This window comes from Chroicocephalus ridibundus, chromosome 4 (assembly GCF_963924245.1).
Source record: "Chroicocephalus ridibundus chromosome 4, bChrRid1.1, whole genome shotgun sequence".
Lineage (NCBI taxonomy): Eukaryota > Metazoa > Chordata > Aves > Charadriiformes > Laridae > Chroicocephalus > Chroicocephalus ridibundus.
Window position 1 is genome coordinate 12936048 of NC_086287.1, and position 21083 is coordinate 12957130.

General features: G+C 34.5%; 1 protein-coding gene across 5 annotated transcripts in view; it reads left to right on the forward strand.

Annotated features, from left to right (window-relative positions):
- Positions 1 to 21083, forward strand: part of SBF2 (SET binding factor 2) — a 269874-nt gene that overhangs the window by 231819 nt on the left and 16972 nt on the right. For 3 of the 5 annotated variants that reach the window (XM_063332267.1, XM_063332270.1, XM_063332269.1), the window contains 6 exons: positions 2821 to 2892; positions 5578 to 5762; positions 10052 to 10228; positions 13259 to 13360; positions 14586 to 14771; positions 20253 to 20379. In XM_063332267.1, the coding sequence (XP_063188337.1) occupies positions 2821 to 2892; positions 5578 to 5762; positions 10052 to 10228; positions 13259 to 13360; positions 14586 to 14771; positions 20253 to 20379 (849 nt within the window). The remainder of the gene's footprint in view (positions 1 to 2820; positions 2893 to 5577; positions 5763 to 10051; positions 10229 to 13258; positions 13361 to 14585; positions 14772 to 20252; positions 20380 to 21083) is intronic. The other 2 variants (XM_063332268.1, XM_063332271.1) reach the window with 1 other exon arrangement.

The following is a 21083-nucleotide window of genomic DNA, read 5'->3' on the forward strand; positions in this document are numbered from 1 at the left end:
GTTTATAACTTTTTAGCCCCAAAGGCTGCTCTTACAATTATTTCTAAGCATCTAAAAGTTGCTTTTCTTCCTTTTTGACTCCTTCGAGCTTTGTGAGCAGTGCATTAACCATCTTACAGCAAATGCAGCTCAGATTTTCAGAGGTGAGGGTGAGAAAGGCTGTAAAATACCTCATCTAAAATTAGTTAGACCTACTTTGACCTGCTGAGGTCCATTCCAACCTAAATTGTTGTGTGACAGAAAAACTGTAGCTTCATGTGGGGAAGAATAAAGCAATTTTGTAGAGAAAAGCTTTCAAAAGAGATTGGAGGAATGAAGAAGGCAGGAGGGAGGGAGAAAGGAAAGAAGAAAGGAAAATACTCAGACCTGTATAGAGAAGTTATGTCAGAATTGTAGCAGAAGGGAAGAGAAGAAGGGCAGTTAAATGGTCATCACGGAAGGATGGAAAATTCTGTGCATTTTCACTAATCATAGTATATGCATATTTCATATCTAAATGTTCTGTATGTGCTCTCTGCTCACTGTCTTGTTGTTTATAGTGCATGGAGACGAAAAAACATAGTGATTTTAATTGGATGGGTAAAATGGCTAGGCATGTAAGAGAACAGGAGTTAATAGTGTCTGAAATTGGTAGATAAATTGGTGGCTGTGCTCAGCTTGACTTCGTACTGAAATAGCGAAAATGCTGGATAGCTGACAGCAGACGCTTGGTTGTATTCCATCCTTTCGTGTTGGGACAAAAGTGCCAACAGCAAAGTGGTGCTGAGGGGCAGTGAAGGTGCTCCAGATAAGTAAGGGAAAGCTTGCTGGTTGACTGTGTGGAAGTTGTCTTTTGAAGATAAAAGGATTACTGAAATAACTATTGCTGGTTTCTGGGGTTAGAGTTTGTGGTAAGTGTGATGGGATGAATTTGTTGCTACTTAGTGAAGAAAAGAGGAGTCTCTAGGCAGTATTAGGTCACAGGCATGTTGTTTTGCTGGACGTTGAAGTCTCTTGGCTAAATTTCAGCAGTAATCAGGAAGAGGGCAGAGAAGTTATCTTGCGTCTTGCTGGATTGATGCCACACCTGCTCTAGATATCTGAAAGGTGTAATTACAGCCCAGTATCTGCAGTCTATTCACGGTTCAGCAGGACGCACGAGGACTTTGCTGAAACATAAGAATGTTTGACAAGTACAATGGGAGCCCTAGTGAAGGCGAGAAATTGACAGGGTAAGAGAGAACAGGGAAAGGGCATATCTCCCTGTAGAGAAGTAAACACTAGGGTTCTTAGATTAGCTAACAGAATTCTTTGAGAAGAAACTCTAAAAATACACAAAGTGTATAGAATCTCTGAAATTCTTGTTCTCAAATAAATTGATTCACGTGATTTATTTTTGCAAACTTTTTTCCTACTTTTTCACAGCTAGTTATATTTCATATGTGAAGTAGTGTCACAAGACTATGCAGGACCAAAAATACAGGGTTGTGGTCAGGTGAAAAAACAGATTTATTTTATGCAGGCAGTCTAAAAATGGTGATTTCTCTCTCCTTCATATTCCTAAGAATAATTCAAAAGGAAGAAAAAAAACCAATGAGGTTAGCTAGTTACTTTATCATAGTAAGCATGTATACATATACATGTATCATACAATAGCAGTATTTTTGTGGTTTTAATTCTTAATACTTCTCAATTGTCCTAAATATTTGTGTCTGTGTCAGATACAGTTTTTTACTTTATCTTGAACATTGTAACAAAGTAGTTGCCTAAAGCCCAGTTAAGTTTTTTCTGATGTGAAATATTTGGCCAAATACTTATATTTTATAACATATTTTCATTCTTGGACCCTTTTTTTTTGGCAATACTTTGGTTGATATCATTCGTAAGAATTGTAAGTGCACTAAAAATACATACCTTTTCTTCCTACATTACTTTATAAATATAGTGTTTACAGAACAGCACTTCTTACCTGGCATTGTTGTGTAATTTAGTAGAATAAAATGTTTTCTCAGTATGATTTGCTGCTGTTGGAAAAATACTAGGATATTTATAATTAATAAATACAGACTCAGCTCAGACACTTATTTTTAAAAGCAGGAGACATTAATGCTTTTGAGTATGTCTTAATAGAATATTTGGTTTTTAAAATGTTGCTTGTGTTGATGTGGATTTTGAGCAAAAAATACACCCTCAGATAAGCATATAAGGCTCCCGCTGAAAATGAGAATTTTTGCATGAGAGGAGGAAATCTGTGTGATAGATATTACATGTTTTCTAAATTATATACTTTTACACAGTCCTTTAAAAATGTTTGTAGGTGTATAGAAGTAACATCTGTCTTGCACTCTGATTTGATTCTGAGGTCCATCAAATTATGTACCCAAAATAGACTAAAATAGTTTGTTAAAAAAGCACTGAGGTTTGGGATTTTTAGTTAAGCTAGCTTTCTGCTGGATAAAAGCTTTCAATAAAGTTTTGAGCAGAATTATTTAATCGTTACATTTCCTTTGGTATTATAATTATCGAAAAATACATGATGGCTGTGCTACATGTTTGAAACTATTGCAATGACAATGAAAATTACTCTCTTTTGATAAATGGATACTTCCTTGATAAATGGATGCTTCCTTCCCATTTTATATTGGTTTTCTGGCTTGATTGATGTTTTGTCCTGTGATGACTAAGATTTGTGCTGTCTGATAAATCATGTACTATAAAGAAATTCGATATATACTAGATCTTTGGAAATTAATAAATAACCCTTTTCTTTTCTCCTGCAATGTGTCTCGCTGCAATGTGCATTCCATTCCTCCTCCTTCTGTCTTAACTGTTATCTACCAGTGCTTGGGTACAGAGATAAATGTTTCACTCATTCAAATTCCAAATCAGCAACTAAGGGAAGAGTCCATCAAGGTACTGTATTCTGTGTCCTGAAAGCACATTCTTTTCTACCATCTCCATAACTACTGCAATATCTTAATACATGCTAAAGTGATACTGACAGCCTCAATTCTTCATTAACAAATTTTTTGTTTCTTAGTTCAGCGTTGTGTTGTTTCATTTTGGGGTTTTTTGGCCATTGATTGTATGATGCAGTGACAGTCACACGCTTCACCGTGTTGTTCTTTAATAATGTTATGATTTAACACAGAGCGATGTGTAGAAAATTTTCTGTGTGAAAATTTTAAACAGCAGAAAATTTATTCTGCAAAAGAGCATTTAGTATTCCTACTGCTTTAGTAAAATAGCTAAGAAATACTGTTACATAGTCAATGAACTTTCTTTCCAAAATTTTTGTTAACGTTAGCAAACAGGGAAAAATTTACATCTGCCAAATTAGAAAGCACAATAATATGATCTATGCCAAATAATAAAGGCTAGATACTGCTAACAAAAAATATGGCAAAAAATACTAGGCAAATTAGAATAGAAATAGAATAGTGTCTTTTAATCACTGTTATCCGTCACTGGTAAACACGTTCATCTGCATGTATTTGTAACCAGTTTTGTTGGTTTTGACATCCTAGAGGCACTAATGGTGGCCTGCATTTGTAAAATCTTAGAAGGTGTGACTGTGTATTTTTGTATACATTGTCTTTGGGGACAGATGTCTGTGTTGGATCTAGCATTTTTTCATAACAAATGTAAAAGGAATTATTAAATGCTTGCTGTGATTTCTGCTTGCTAAAGTCTATTATTTCATCTGTAGTAGTTCAGATGTGGAACAAAAGTTTACACTAAACATACTACTTTACTATGTGAGATATTTTACAAAACTGGCTGCCTTTGAAGTGGAGACTGTTGCAAACAGTTACAATTCATAAGTTCCTAGCCAGCCATTCTCAGTTAATCCTATTCGTTTGCTCACATCTAAGGCAAGCAGCCAGACAGGCAGACAAGCTAAACTGTACAGACGAGTCCCTGTTGAGGATTACTGTACAGAACTATTCTTTAATAGAAACATAATCCTGCTTCTAAAAAATAGAATGAAACTTATTTTGCTCGCTGAGCTATCTCAGTGGAATTTTACTGTTATCTGCAGCTTTTTTCTTCTATGCAAGAAATGTTAACTATGCATATTATTGGATTTTGCTGGAGGGCTTTTTGGTACTGTATCTATAAATTTCTACTACTATGAGGTATTTCTGGTGCCTCTTTTGGATATCTTGCTTCACAGATTTATGGACAACAGTCTCTTCTGATAATGCGATTTACTGCACATTGGGTTAAAGAATTTCACACTGCCATTTGAACTCCAAATTTAGTATACTTTAAGGGATTTGATTTTCAAGTAGTGCTATTTATATTCTGAAAATCAAGTACCTTTCACATACCTCACATTGGACACACAGGAGCAGTCTCCCACAACATCATTGTTATTAACTAAGGCACAAGAAACAGAAAAATATTTACTGCTTGTCTTTTCTTTTGCTGGCTAAACAGACCTTGGCAATCTAGTTTATCACTACTTTGCGTATTTTGAAATCAAAAAACTTACTTAAGCGTGATCAGATCACAGCACGTCTGCATGCTGTAGGAATTTCCTCCTCTGGAAATGACAATATAGCTGCATCAGCAAGGTACAACATGCAAACTAAAAATGCTGTTGAGAGGCAGAGGATATTAGGTTGGTACAATGCCATTCAAATATTGCTGTGCTGCTTTCAGAGGCAAATCCGTGGTTCCACATCACACTGTACTGATTCAAACTCATGTTGTTGCTAGCTTTGGGATTTCTGTACCATGCCCTGCTGCCAGAGGTATGGCAATCTAACTGCCAGACTAAAACTGTAAGGCTGTGGTCTTCTAGCCATTCTTCTCTCTACTCATACATCTGTACAGTAGTCACAGCTGCTAGAATAGAGTCATGAAACACACAATTAAAAAAGAACTTCCTTAAATTCATTTTTGTTTCTAATTGTCCATTAGAAATGAACAATTAAAACCTAAAATTCATGGCATTCTGCATTTTAATCATGGCATTTGAAGAGTAAACATGGAAAATACTTTATCCTGAAGTGTGATATTTGAATTGATCATCCTTACATACATTTTCATTATAATACAATATGGTTGATACTATTGATTGTGTGGGGTAAAGGAACACAAGAATTCTAGGTAATAGAGAATTTTAAGTGATACCGTTTCTGTTTTTGAAGAAGGTAATTATATAATATTCTTACTAGTTAGACTTCCAAAATAATATGCCTTTGACAATGAAATACATCAAATTTTTGTCCCTACTTCTGAAAAAAACAAGACTAGCAATTGTATTTCTATATACTTAAATGGATGTTAATTGCTTGCAAGTTGTGATTCATTTTATCATTCTATTACTGATATCATAGCAACCACTTTCTCTACAATAGAAAGCGCTTGATTAGTATCTTAGGTTAAATGACAGTGCAGCAGGATGCTTCTGACAATTTTTGTTACGAAAATATTTCTTTCCAGTACGTGCTGTTAATTCTGTCCTATGAGCGATGCAAATGTTTAAACCCTCTACTTTACAAATTATGTTTTAGCCTATGCCTTAATAATTATGATCTCCATTGCCTCATGCAAAGAGGTTTTTAAATGTTTTTCATCTTTATGAAGGTGTATGGGCGAGTCTTCGTTCAAGCAACCGATTTATCAACACTCAGACTCCATTCATTGATGTTGGTGCAAGACTTGCAGGGAAAGATAACACCACTTCCTACAGTAGCAGCCCTTTTCTGCAAAGTCAGCTTTTGAGACGGCAAGCAGCCCTCTACATATTTGGAGAAAAATCTCAGTTACGGGTAATGGCAATTTTTTTTTTGTTAACATAAGTTTTGTTTGGCTTGAGTTTAATAACCCTATTGTTTTTACAAAACATTAAATAATATTCTATATAAGGTGGGCGGATAGCTCTCCTAAAAGTGTAAACTTTTATGAGGATTATTCCTATATGCAGAATAACAATGCGGTATAACTCAGTGGGGGGTGGAGAGGTGAAAATCAAACTCTGTGGCTATATAATACAATAAAGTTAATATAAATAAAAACATACAAAATTATGTTAAAGATCAGGCTCAAACTCACAGGAGTTCTGTGAGTAGAGAGCCCTGTTTGTCAGTTTTGGTCAAGTGCTGATGTGTAGTAGAGCTAAGGCATACAAAGATGGGTAACAGATGGCCGAAGAAATGGAATAGCTTTTATACAAGGTAAGAGCATTCAAATTGGGAAAGACCTGACTAAGACAAAATACATTGCCAGGCAACAGAGCATTCAACAAAGCCTTCATATTTGGAAGTTGCCATGTCTTCACTGTCTCAGCTGTCTCCCTGCATTGGCTTTGCAGGGAGCACAGGTGGCAGAGTTTGGCTGCTGAGATAACGATGAATGATGGGACTGTAGTGGGGAGTGGGGCTGGTGTAGCAGCGGTGGAGCTTGCTGCCCCTTGTAGAGGCTGTTCAGAGCTATTCCAAGGGAAGTGCGGGAGGTCTGTATCTGTAAATTCATGCTTTCAGAATCACACTAATTGCACCTAAGTACACGCTGCTGTACTCTGATTCTGCTGACGACTCATCTGATGTTCATCTGAGTTGTCATCTCAGTGATTTCTAGTTCGGGAAACATGAAACAGACTTATTTGTCAATTTAGAGTGCAATTTTATTTTTCCTGATGTGTTGAAATATGTTTTGAAGCAAATGGAATGTTGTTAGTCAGGAAAGTGATTACCAGAGAGGAAAACCTTCATTACCATGGGCAATGCTTAAACTCCCATGAAGGCAAACTGATGTGAATAAGGCTAACCCAGATGTCTGTCCTTCCTGATTTGATTACATGAAAAGGACCATTATGTCTACAGTTTCATACACCTTTGTGGATAGACTGTAGTATTTTAGATGCAGTTGTTTAAGAAACAGGTATTCTCTGCATTAATTCTTGGTAGCTTTACTTTTTTTCAGAAAACTTTTTTTTTAATCTCTGCATTCAAAGATTGAAAAATCAGGTGTTTTCTGATTTTTTTTTTTTTTTTTTTATTCCAAATGTGACCATACATGAAATACTATGTATTTTTTGAAATATATAACTTCCAAAGGCATTTATTCGTAGTAGGAAAATACATCACTATTCAATTCTTTAATAAATTATGTTATTTGAGGAGATGAAACAATCATGCTGTATCAGAATGATGAATCAAAATTCTTTACAAATTTTGTTTCTGTTTTGGCTTTTCTTTGTAATTTCAAATGTTCTTTTATACCTTATTTGTATTTTCAGTTGTGTTTTTAAATGATGGTTGTGTATCAGGTATTATTTCTTAATCAATTTTTACTTTGTCTTTTATAATTGGTTTACAAATTCATTTTCCTTTTGGTTTCTTCATTACACATTAGTGCACAAAGTAGTAATTTTTAATTAGTTAGATTTCATTTGACATTCTATCACTTTCTAATATAAGTAGCATAACAGTAATTGATGGAAATTACTGTTAAGTCTATAATCAGTGTTCTGATTTAATATAATAAAGCATAATAATATAACATAAAAGACTAAAAAGACATTTCAAAAGTAAACTTTATTTATCACTATTAGAACAAACTGGTCTTTTGAACAGTAAGAAAACTGTTTATTTTCCAAAAATTTTTCAGTTTTATTGAGTTGGTGTTTTCATTTGCATTTCTAGAAAATGTTCTTCCAAAAGTTTTCAAACAGCTCCATTTACATCAATTTTTTTAATTTTGTTAAGTTTTCTTTTATAACTGTAAGTCCCAGAAGGCTCTGGCAAAGGGGACACTTTGATGAGAAGGAATGTAGGCAGAGTAATGCAAGAGAAACAATTACATAGAATTAAATTGCAATAATCCAATAGTAACAATTGTTTGCATTTTTATTTATTTGTTTTCTTAATGAATGGTAAGTGAAGAGTTCAACCGTGCGTCTAAAGATATGTAGTAGAAACATCTTTAGTCTGCTACTTTGAAGTGACCCTTTAGACCACTTGGGAAAAAATGGAAGTTTAGTGTATCGGCTAGTCACAAACTAGGTAGGGATAATATGTTAGTGCTTGGTATAGCTTAAAGCATTTTTAATGTGTTACAATACAGGTGTGTATTATTATGCAGAATATGAAAAGACTACATTGGATGTACAAACAACAAGCATTGGACAAAATCGACACAAAATAGTCTGAATTTCAGTAGAATTTATGTAATTTGGAAATTGTTTAAAAATCAATGCTTTGAGGATCCCTGCATTATGCTGGGTGATTTCCTTTCTGGTTTAGAGTTTACAGATTTTTCACTTTTTTTTTGGCTTTGTTTAATAATACGATTTTGCAGAAGATGAGTCATCTCTGGGCATTTCTGAGGAAAAGTGTATTGTGTTAGCAAACGTAAGAATAAAATCACATAGTGATTAAGTGATTCTTTTGAGCCTGCTCTCCTTGATCTGTATCTAGTCCATAAGATCAATTGAACTTTTGTTGTTGTATAAAGGAATCTTGTTGGTTTTTGATTGTGAAGTATTTTCCTAGCTTTTGTTAGCATACTGCTAACTTGGAATTTGCTGGCTTTATAAAAGGCTTGGCAGAGCAGGTATTACGGATGTTAATTGCTATAAGGACCTGCTTAATTCTGCTAAATCTCATGTCACATAAATTGATGGTACAAACAGAAATATATAATATTTTAAGGAAATTGTGCTACTTTTCTCAATTGCTTTTATCATACATTCTTAAAACTTAGCATTCTAAAACCAAGTTTGGTAGTTAGAGGTATTGAATTTATTTTTGAACTGTGCCAAAATATAAACATAATTAAATCTGGGCTTTCACTTTCCTACCTTTTCACTTGGCCATCCTATGAATCAGCTTAATGAAGATTATTTGCAGTCCAATTTTAATTCCATGGAAGTGCAATTTCTGAAGAAAACTGATAAAGTTTGCTGTGATGATCTTCAGTGATGCTTCATATGTGAAAATTGTTTTTTCCTAATAATGGTCTCCATATTACTGTTTTCATTATAGTTCTTTTTTTTCAGTTAACTAACTTGATCATAGAATGGTTTGGGTTGGAAGGGACCTTAAAGATCATCTAGCTCCAACCCCCCTGCCATGGGCAGGGACACCTCCCACTAGACCAGGCTGCTCAAAGCCCCATCCAGCCTGGCCTTGAACACTTCCAGGGATGGGGCATCCACAGCTTCTCTGGGCAACCTGTGCCAGTGTCTCACCACCCCCACAGTAAAAATTTCTTCCTAATACCTAATCTAAATCTACACTCCTTCAGTGTAAAACCATTACCCCTCGTCCTATCGCTCCACACCCTGATAGAGTCCCGTCCCATCGTTCCTGCAGGCCCCCTTTAGGTACTGGAAGGCAGCTCTTAATTCAGTCCTCCTCTCTTATTGCTCATTTTCTAAATGCAGTAAGTAAAACAAAACACGTAAGAATTCTGCTAGGAAAACCTCCTGGAAATTATGTCAGGTATTCCCTGGCTGCTGTTTTGTGTTGAAGTAGGTGCTTTAGGCAAACAACTGTCTCAATGTGCAGTGACTGCTTAGATAAGTCAGCTACTTTGCAGTTTTGGGGGTTCTTTTTTGGATTCAAGGGTTACTTTTTTCTGCATTATTGAACTACTAGAATCTGTCCTGTACTGTTGGTATGTCATCCATACAGTTATTTTAATTTTTATTTATTTATTGTTAATTTGCTCTAAAAATCCAAAGGGAAGCACATTATGTTGTGTACAAAGAACTCAACAGATTTATCGCTCAACTTTGGTTTTTTACTGTTAATAATAATGTTAATATCAATATTATATAATAATATATAATTAATAATAATAATAATAATAATGTGACTGCTGTGCAATACACTTTGCTGTTGTGAGTAGTAGATGGGTACTTTATTATCATACATTTTTCAAGTGTAGTAAGGATTTTTGTTATTCTTGGGAGGTGTTTAACTAAACAGATTTTTTAAATTAGGAATTGAAATATTTAGCAATAAAGAAGGCAGGACTTTGAGATTTGATGAGACTGTCAGTGAAAAATATGCTTCCCTTTTAAATTACATCTACTGTTGTCCTTTTCAAACAGGGATTCAAACTTGATTTTGCTTTGAATTGTGAATTTGTTCCTGTTGAATTCAGTGACATTCGACAGACAAAGGCAAGCTTTAAAAAGCTGATGAGAGCTTGTGTTCCCAGCACTATTCCTACTGATTCCGAGGCAACATTCCTGAAAGCACTTGGGGAGTCAGAGTGGTTCCCACAGGTAATTTATATGACAGGTACTTCTAGTAATCTATATGCAGTACTGCTTGCACAAAATAAAATTCAGGCTCTTCTGACAGAGAGCTATTGTTTTCTAACCAGCTGTTCTTCTTTTTTCATTGTAATTATTTTGCATACTATCAATTCTGTCATTACATAGGCGCTATTATTTTAATGCAATCATAATATTTACAAATGGGGGGACATTATAATTTATGGTTTATAACATGGAACACATACACGAGTAGAGATGACTGTTTTTTCTGCCTATATAAATTTATGGGTTTGGTTTGAACTGCTTCTTCTTACTTTATATATTTTAAAAATCAAAAATAAGTATAGAACAATAAATGAGGCTTTTGATTTTAAAACTGATTTTAAAACTCTTCGTATGTGTTCCCACCCTGAATTTCCATATGCGTAAGTAACAAATAAGCTAGCATCTGCCTACTGTTCTGGGATATGGGGAAGTGTTTGCAGGGGAGAGGGGTCTCTGTGTGTGTGTGTTAATCTGTTCTCTCTCAATCTGTTCCTTTACTACCCTATTTTGTATTCACTTATATCAAGATGAACCAACTGAAGGCAAGACTGGAAGTAACTTTGCAAGATTCAGATTAAGAAGGATGTGGGAAAATCAGCCCTCTGTAAATCTAAAACCATTTTAATTATAGGGAATGTTTTTTAACAGTTGCATGTTATGTTTGGAATCCTCTGCTGAATAAATTCTTCTCAACTGCAATTAATCATAGTAAACAGAATAGGCTCTTACGCTGATTTCTTAAGGAGGAAATACATGTGAGTAACACAGTCATTTGAGTAATTACCCACCAGAAAATGTACTCCTGGTTGAAATGTGCTACGGTGCAAGGAGTGGTTTCACTTCTTCCCTTGAGGTGTGATCACTTGATCACTCCTTAGAGAGCATAGGACCTGGTCATTGCTGTGTCAGGCCACCACAGTGTTCAAGAAGGGGAGATGTGGAAAGAGCACAAGGACTCGTCTCCCTCATCATTTGAACACTTCCCATTACAGAGTAGTTGAGCATGTTGGTAAGTGTAGATAAATGAACTGAATGTCACTTTGATGAAGTAAACATGTCCGTACAGCAGCACAGAGATCAAGGCGAGATTATAACATTGGAGTTACTCTCTTTTGGCACATTTGAAAGGAAAAGTAATCACGTATGACTCTGCTCAGGACTAGATCATAATGTCATACAATAGCTGTGTGACATTTAAACCACATTTCTGTGGTTTAAATCATGTCATATCTGACTTATGTGGTAGTTAATTTATGACTGATTGGACACATTTTCTACTATTCCTGTGAAAGGACATAGATCTGTCATCTTGGAAATGTGTTTTCATTGTAGTAAGCTTTCCTCTCCTGGGTAATGGAAGTTACACAGTATTGATCTTAACACTGTATGGGCTAAATAGTTCTCATGTGAATACGTAAGAAAAAATTTGAAGTGCTGCCCTACCTTCTGAATACAAATAGTAAAAATAATATTTTGCATTTTTTTATTGAATATGTATAACCAGATTGCACATCAGTTTCTTCATTAAGGGTGACAGAAAATGGTCTTTCTTCTATTCTACTGCCTAAGAAAGTAAAGAACAATAAACAAACAGCTTAGTTTTAAAAGTGGTGCTCTTCTCAATCTTTTTCTATTAAAAATTGCAGGAAAATTAGTTTTTTCTATTTTCTAAGTTATAACTATGTGAATGTTCGGAGGACTTAAGTGTTTTCTATCACAATTTCCATGGTAATATTCATAGGATTGGGGGTTTTTTTAAGAGAAAAAAAATCAGACTGCCCTAAACAAGGATGAATTTTCGAGGGTTTAACTGTTGTTTGGTTGATTTTTTTCCTCTTATTTTCTCCAATTTAATTTTGTTCTCCCTGAGTCACTTCCCTGTGCCTTCTGTACTTTCTGAACTTTTCCTTGCATACATGATCTTAGGTGTCTCTTGACTTCTTTTGTTTATTTGTTTCCTATATTCATTTCTCCCTTCTTTCTGTCTTTCCCCTTTCCTACTGCTGCTATTGGTTGGATTGTACTCGGTGCTCTGCAAAGAGCAGTTTTATTCTACTGTAAAAAACTGCATTGCTTACATATTATCTGTTATGTTGTTTACCAAGAATGCTGTCATAGTATGACAAAAATGTGACATCATATAGATTTTCCTTTTAGTATGATACAGAACATCATATAGATTTTCCTTTTAGTAATAATAATGTGAAGTCTCATAGTAAGATAAAATTGCTCAAATTCACCTACGTTTTTTAACCTGGTTATATCTATCATGTTTGAATCAATCCCGTTCAAGCCAATAACCCTTGGAAATTAACTAACCTGCCTGCTCAAGGAATTTTAGTATCACTGCGTAATGAATGTTAGAAGGCAAATAACTGATGTCCTCTTCCCATATGTTTTAGCCAGTTTGCCCAAAAGCAAAGTATAAGAAACACTGTTTAATCTATCTAAACTACTTCCAGATTTTAGAAATAGGGTTTTTCTGTGTTTGCTTTTAGGTTTGTTATTTGTTTTTTTTCATTATTATTCAGTTCATTAATTTCCGCCTTCCGTGAGATCGAGCATTAGAAATGTTATCTTGTGAATATCTTACATGGGTTCTCCCATCAAAGTACTTAGTAAATTTATGCAACCTTAACATTTCACAGGAAACTATTTTAGTGTTAAGCCAAGGATGGGATTTCTCTACAATAAATCTGTCAGCTGTGTTGTTCTCATTCTCCTTTTTATGACAGCTATTTTTTACAGTACTCATTGGTTTTAATAGTTTAAGTTCCTATCTTCAAATCTTTGCTTAGTTTTGTTGTAGTTCGGATGAAAATCCTGAGACTGTTATATTTGATAGCTTTCTGATCTGTTGCATCAATGCATTTCTCTGTGCTACATGTAGATTTCAGAATTCATATTTTAAGTATGAAAAGATTCTATATTGATACTGTCTAGAAATGTATATTATACTTGAGTATGTTACTTATTTGTAATACTTTCTAGCTTCACAGGATAATGCAATTGGGTGTGATCATCTCTGAGCTCCTGGAAAATGGTTCTTCTGTCATGGTTTGTTTGGAAGATGGCTGGGATATTACCGCGCAAGTAAGCTGCTATTAAAACCTCAAAACAGTTAAATATTAAGAAAAAACACCCAGCAATACTTTCTTACACAAGTGACTGATAATTTGGTATAATATTAATAAGTTTGTCCTGTGGCAGCAGAGAAGAAACTAAAATGCATGAATCCTTGCATTCATTTGCAATTTACACCATGAAAGAGTTCCTTAGAGTTAATTCGTTCCAAAGGTCCCGATGGACTTACAGTTCTAAAGCTCAGATATAAAATCTGCATTCCTACATGTGGCCATATGTAAGAATGAAAGTTGACAGTTGCCACAACAGATCATTTATCTTTGTAAACACAACACACTTTTTAAACACAGGAGGGAAGGAGAGGAATTCTTTCTCTTGCCATTCACTTCCCATAAATAAATTTAGGAGACCACACACAGGGAGAAAATTAAATTTGTGCTAAAGTGACTGTAACACCTGCTGCAAAGACGGATCACCAGAACAGATAAATTTGTGAAACAAAGTATAAATTATGTGAATGAAGACCCATTGCCTCATTTAATGGATGCATTGTGTCCATGTAGTTGCTTCATAATTCAGAAAATAAACACAGATATCATTAATTCTAGTAAATAAAAACTTCATGTGCAGCCACCATCCTGATACCAGGTAAACAAATCCACAAAAGAATGCTATGTAAGTACTGGAATCATTGTCAAACGGTGAAGAATTGAGAAGGGGACATACATAGCTGTAAGTGAAAGAAGTCTGTGCTGCATTTTAAAGTCTCCCGAGATGCTGTCTGTAAAAAACAGGCTGAAGTTGGCTGCTGAGCACCATAGCATGGCAACACTGCAGAAACTCTAAATCACCCTCAGGACTAGTTCTTTAACGCTTTCTTTGCTGAAGTAGCTGATACTATTTTATAAATGTTTATTATCCTTCTTTTATTAATAAAAGTGGTTTTATTTCAAATGTAATTTAAATGTGATAAGCATTATAATGACTTCCAAAGGCTATAGTTGCTTAGGTTTGACTTTTACAGGTATCATACAGTCTCAATGTAATTGAAGCTTTTACATGTGAGATATTATTCAGTTTGTTTTATAAAAATAATTAATGTATGTGGTAAAATGCTTGTAATTGTGTTTATATGATGGCTTTTGTTTCCTTGAACTATAAACAGATTAGGAAATGTTTATATTCATTGACTGAAGTGTTCTCCTAACATTATATATCCTGTCTTGTGATCTAGGTAGTATCTCTGGTGCAGTTACTCAGTGATCCCTTCTATAGGACGCTTGAAGGCTTCCGAATGCTGGTGGAAAAAGAATGGCTTTCTTTTGGTCATAAATTCAGTCAGCGTAGTAATCTGTCTCTCAATTGTCAGGGTAGTGGATTTGCTCCTGTTTTCTTACAGTTCCTAGACTGTGTGCATCAGGTAAGTCAATCTCTACCTGATTTTAGTTTATAAGAAGAATTCATAAATAAGTGCGTAGATACCACTATTATAGATGTTATAGATAATGGTTTGCGAGAAGACTAGTAACATCCTTCTCTAGGTTTTATTAAGGTGAGTGGATTTCACCTCAACAAGAGGTGGGATGGTTGCCTAGAGGAGACTGACCCATCCATATGAAGCAGACGGGGTGGTTGGTATTATGGATCTTTTAAGGTCATTTGTGCAGAGATTTCAAATGGAAGTTTCTTAAGCTTAAGACTGGCTTTTGGCAGTCTGGGGTACCTTTATTCATAAGAAATTGATTGATTGTTAGTACAGTGACTAGACAGTTTTTAATTCCTTGCGGTTGATTACAAGATTTGGAGAGGCTTTGTACTCCATCAGTTCTGGAAACAGCAGCTATAAACCAGGGGGATGTGAAATGCTCTTATTTTTATATACACTGCATGTTCAGAAGAAGATGAACACCAACAGTTATGTCGTGTAGGAAGAAGTTAGGTTAAGAATATTACACTCATTTCAGGTTAATTCTAAAGCCTTTCCTTTTCTCATCTCAAACCAGTAGGTATCAATGCTTTGCAGAGTGTATACAAACACAAGATAGGAGCTCGCATAGTTCCTCTTGTACTGTAATAAATCTTAGAAAGTTGACATAAAGAAAAGCAAGGAAATTATCCACGCATACCTGTACAGTATTTTTTTCCCAAGTGCAGAGATCACACAAACTTTGGAAAAAAATGGGTTATCCAGAACAAATATAAAAATTAAATTCAAGGATTTGGGTTTATCGTCATAAAATAGAATGTACCGTGTTTTCTTCGTGGCAAAATCCTTGGTTTTTCTTTAAGTTAAGTTTAACACAATCTGCAGTTCTAAGAACATGGAATAATGTATTATAATCATCTGGCTTTAAAAGTTAGGGTGAAATGTAAAGTGGGGTAAATCCCTGGTGTTAACAACTGTCAGGTATGATTTTGCCTCAAGGTGCCTGAAATATTTCTACTATACATATGAACGTGTCAAGGAAATAGAAGAACATTGCCTTTGTAATTCATCTCACATAGCAGCTTTGGTGCAAGTCACTAGGTATCTGACTCTTCTCTATCTTTAAGAAGGAATATAAAGTATACAAGTTACTCATAGATACGTTTTACAGGAAGGTTTGTGTTTTCTGGTTTTGGGTCTTAAGCTGTGTCCACATGCCTGGCTGCAGCTATATCGGCAGAAAAATTATCTCCTGCAGGCCTACTGGAGCTATTCATCCCTTTTCCTCTGGTGGAGATAGCACCCTTCCAGTCTGTTAGCTAAGGGGTTCATGTGAACCTGCCTGCGTTTTCCAAAGTGGTAGAAAAAAATTGGTAGAAAAGACCATCTTATTTTGGTGGGTGTGGGTTTAGAAGCAGTTCAGCAGGTCAATCTGAGGGAGGCAGTAACTTCTCATGAGGAAATATGGGGCTGTCTGGTGGTTATAATCTTTTCAGCCAGTGTTATCTTCAGCCAAGAAAGGACACGGGAACACAGCTTTACTGCATAATCGGTGTAATATAGATAATATAGATTTGTCTGTTATTAGAAAAAATCTTTAGGATAAATGACTTACAATCCTATTCAAATGCAACTCTGAGTAAGTTTTCTAGAAAGAGACTTACGAAGATTAATCTTCTAATTTATGATGGCATAGTATCGACTTACCAAATTCTAACAGTATGGTTGCAGTTTGCAAACTAAGAAGTTTTGAACTCTAGGGACTAGTCCCCTCTAGGGACTTCTGAAGTCAAATTAGTGGTTGAAGTTTCATGGGAATTTACTATGAAAAATAAATTTACTGAACATTTGTATTTGAACATTTATGTTGCTTCGTTGGTTTCTGAGAAACTTGTTAGACAACTAGAGAATCCAATTAGACTGCAGCTTGACTCTGAGGTGTAATATATTGTGATCAGTTTTTAAAAATTGCCCGTTCACTGGAAATAAACATTTGATCTTTTCAAAATATTTTTAACCATTATAGTCTCAACATACTAGGTGCAGTAGGAAAGTCACCATAAAGCCAGTATGTGCATTAAATGTCATGGGTTAAACTGAAGATACAGAGAAAACAAATGAAGGAGTGATTCCTAAATTAGAACTGTATCATCTTGTAAAAAGTCATTGTTTATGCCAATATCTCCAGGTGTCAGCTGAATTATTAATGCGGAATCATTCTTTCACAATAGCAGCATCTGGCAGATTCTCTGCTTCTAAGACTGAGTTATGAAAGTGATGTCAGTGCAGGAAGCTTTTCTTATTTTTCTTCTGTGTCTATTTGGTAATTTATTACAAATTATTAAATTATTAATTTAAACATATTAAAACAGAATGATTTTCTAGAACTGACTCCTTTTAAGCTCAATAAGGAGCTCTGTTAACGGCACCCTGTGTAAGAGGAGGTGAGTGTGCTACTCCCATGGTAGATGTATTCAATTATTCCAGTGTTTGCAGGAGTAGCCTCTTAGTGATTACTAGCACAGAACATTTTGGAGTATTGTAATTCTTATTTAAACTAAGTAAATATTGATATATAATGGGATTACAAAACCAAAATTTATTGCAAAACTAAGGAGGGCTGATAGACGTATAAGATTATTAAATACATTTAGGAGATATTTAAGTTTATTGGGAGCATGGTGATTTGAAAAAGAATTCTAAAATACTGAGTTTGTCTAATCATAATATTAGAAACATCTATTGGTTTACTCAGGTTTTAAATGTTCACATATTATGGAGATTATGCATTTTAAAAGATGATGCAGTTGTTATTTTCAAAGATACCCTGTCCCTGTAGACTTATCTTTCTAGGCGGTACGTGTTGAAATTGCTAAGTATAAAACATTGCTTTTAATTTACATGCAAATTTTGAGTATATGCCTTAAAATTAATGAATTACCTGAAATGGCACCAAAGAGTTACCAGAGAGAAACCAGCTATATTTAACCTCAACATAAGTGATTATGTTGCCTACAGTAATAAAAATCTCTTCTATGTTTATTTTTAATTGCTTAAATTAATACAAGTATTTCCTCCTATGTTAAATTTCTAATTTATCACTTCTTGTGTTGGAGCTGTATTTTTTCAAGAGCTTTTTTTCCCCTGATAGCTCAGCAGTTTTAAATTTTGCAGTCTGCACTGCAGCTAAACAAATCGGCAATAACAGTAGTCATTTCACCTAGCTGTGCTATCTTTCCCATCTTCATGTGTGCTGAAATCAGCCACAGCCATTAACACAGCCAACAACAATAGCTACAATATTCACCTTTATCAAAAAATGTTTTAGATTATAGTTGTTTTCACTTAAAAAGTAAATTATATTATTATAACTTCTAGTTACTTGTAGTTCCAGAAATCTCAGAATTGGGATCACTCACAACACCTAGATCCATGACAGGATTTTAGTAGCAGCTTATTGTTGTAACTCTTCAAATGTATTAGAATAATTATTGGACCATAAGTACAAATTAGGACCCTGTATAAATTATGTCAAATAGCAGAATGTAGCCTTTCCTTCTTACAATATATTAAAGGAAACTTTTCCTAACCCAAGGTGGAAAATGTGTACTAAACTACTTGTATATGTGTCTAATTGCACACACATATGCAAAGCTTTTTGGATTACAGCTTAAAAGTACATTATCTCATTTTTTAATAGAATTGGTGTACTCTGATTATATTTTAATCTAATATATGCCAGAAAAAAATATTTTCTTTTTAATAAAGAGAACTAAAATATTACTTTGTCTATGAAGTTGAAATCCTGAATTTATTATAGAAAAAAATTTGCTTAGCTTTATTCTTAGAAAGCAGTGCAGGAATGTAGTTATTTGTATCAGGGAGAAGTGGGGATGAAGTAAGCGTGCGTATATCGAACTGAGACATCTTAACCTATCTTAGCATTTTAAATGCCTAGCCTCGAGCTAATATTGAGATATGATAACAACAAATTCTCTGACTAGAATGCTGTGTATGTGTTTATAGGGCCTTTCAAGGGATTTTCCTGTCACTGTTGTACGTTCAGTAGATAACCTTTCCTTGCTAAACGCATTTGTTTTCTTTATTTAGCTGGTTGGGGGTTTTTTTCAACTGGCACATGAAAATCTAAAAATCAAGGAGCCTCACGTAGTCTAATACTAGTTTCCATAAGTACCAAAAAAAAAAAAAAAATTCTGTCTTGAGGAACTGATAAATAAAGGGAAAAGATGGAATGGGAAAGTCAGAGTGGTGGGAATGCAAAAGACAAGACATGGGAAGATTGCAGAACTGAAGGTATTTTCCAAGTTTGATGTGAAGTTAGACAAAGCACAGTGGGGCATATTTCAGATGTGAAATTCAATCAGCAGTTTCTTTTTTGATTGCAAACTGTACGTTTATCCATTTTAATTGGGAATTTTTAGTTAAATTACCATGCTTAATTCTGGAAATAATCTTATTTGAAGAGTAAATTTTAAATTTGAAGTGAACGCGTGAAATTTCTGCAAGCAATATCTCATCAAGATTAACTTTAGAATCTTAAATTTTATATGGGTATCAGGTATAAATATCATCAATCATTAACGCTAAAAAATTTTGCCATGAATATTAAATTTAATGCTTCATATCTTACACCGGGGTCTTTCTGATAATGTTCGAGAGGAAGCAATTGTGAAGAGCCAACTATCCCACATTGCTGTACTCTGATAATCTTGTATTGTCCTCTTAAATGTCTACTCCTGACTCGTGTTGGAGACATTCACTGAATTAGATGGATCCCAAGCATAACTGAGGATAACAATTTAAGACATTACAGTGTTTTTACTGTTTTAAAAGAATAATGGTAAGACACCTCCTCAGTATGTTTTTCATTTTCTTTCATACTGTAATATTTCGGTGCGTATTTCGAAAAGGAAGAAATATGTGTAGACTAGCAAGTACTTCAGAAATTATCTGTTTCAGTAATGGTAGATGGAGTATCATTTGCAGCATTATCTCTGTACATGTCTGCTACGTTGAGTTCTGAGCAATAGTAAGGAGTCTGCTGCAAAACTTTCCAATTAAAGTTTGAGTTTCAGCTACATCCAGGAGTATCGTCTTTGCCTATAAAGTTACATGGTTTCTCATGAGTAATCATAAAAGATTTATATCCAGTTTGATTACTTTGGAGAATGCTGGGTTTTGTACAGAGTAGAATACTGCTTATTATATTGTACACCCTATCTGCTTGGAAATATTTTTGCAGCATTGACAATACATTAGTTTAATTAACTTTAAAATATTTTTAGACAAAATGTAGGATTTGTGTGTACAGAGAAGACAGCTGCCTATGGATGTATTTGTTGTCAGCATTCACAGGGGAATTATTTTGCTGTCATATTTCAAATTTTTATTTATTACATATCTATTTGTATTATACCTTAATACCCCTTCTTCTTTTGTTGTGTTTTGTTTTAGATTCATAACCAATACCCAACAGAGTTTGAGTTCAATCAATATTATCTGAAGTTTCTGGCTTTTCATCACATATCAAATCGATTTAAAACATTTCTTCTGGATTCAGATTACGAAAGACTAGAACATGGTATGTGTGATGTTTGTTTATTGCATGTTGGTTTTGTAGTTGACAGTATTTTTCTCATCAATATTTGGTCTACAAAAATTTGGCTAATTTGAGATTGTCCAGTAATTGCATCATGTTGATGTAATGAATTACATTTCAGGAATATACAGGAAAATGGAGGTGAAGAACATGCAGGATTTTCTGAATTAATAATTCCTGAGCCATGCCACTGATTAAGAGAAAGTGGAAGAAATTAGTGCCATGCCACATGGTTAAGTTCCCCCTACTAAATATCTTATTTGAACAGAAACAGAGTCCTTGGGAGTCCTTCAGAGAGTGCATGAAGTTTCAGGAAAGGAAAGCCTTTCTGTCTATTATCTCTCACTTCTTTCTCTTCCATTCTCTTCAGCATTTCTCTTCTTTTATATTTATATAGCATGTGCAACTTTACTGGTTCCAAGGCCTTCGGAACCCTCTTAATAAACTTCACAACCACAGTTGAGGCTGTTCTTGGAGCTTGTTCTCTAAGAAAAACACTTAAGTGCTCTGAATTTCACTGCTTTGTGTGGGGTGTTTCTCATGGCATATAATCAATTTTAATGCTTTTCTTCAAAACTTTAGTAACTGTGGAACTGAGCAACCATTTTATTTCAATGAATAAGGTTAATTTCCATTATTTAACTTAATTTGAACAAAAGCAAGGAGTTGGAGTCAATGACCTGTGG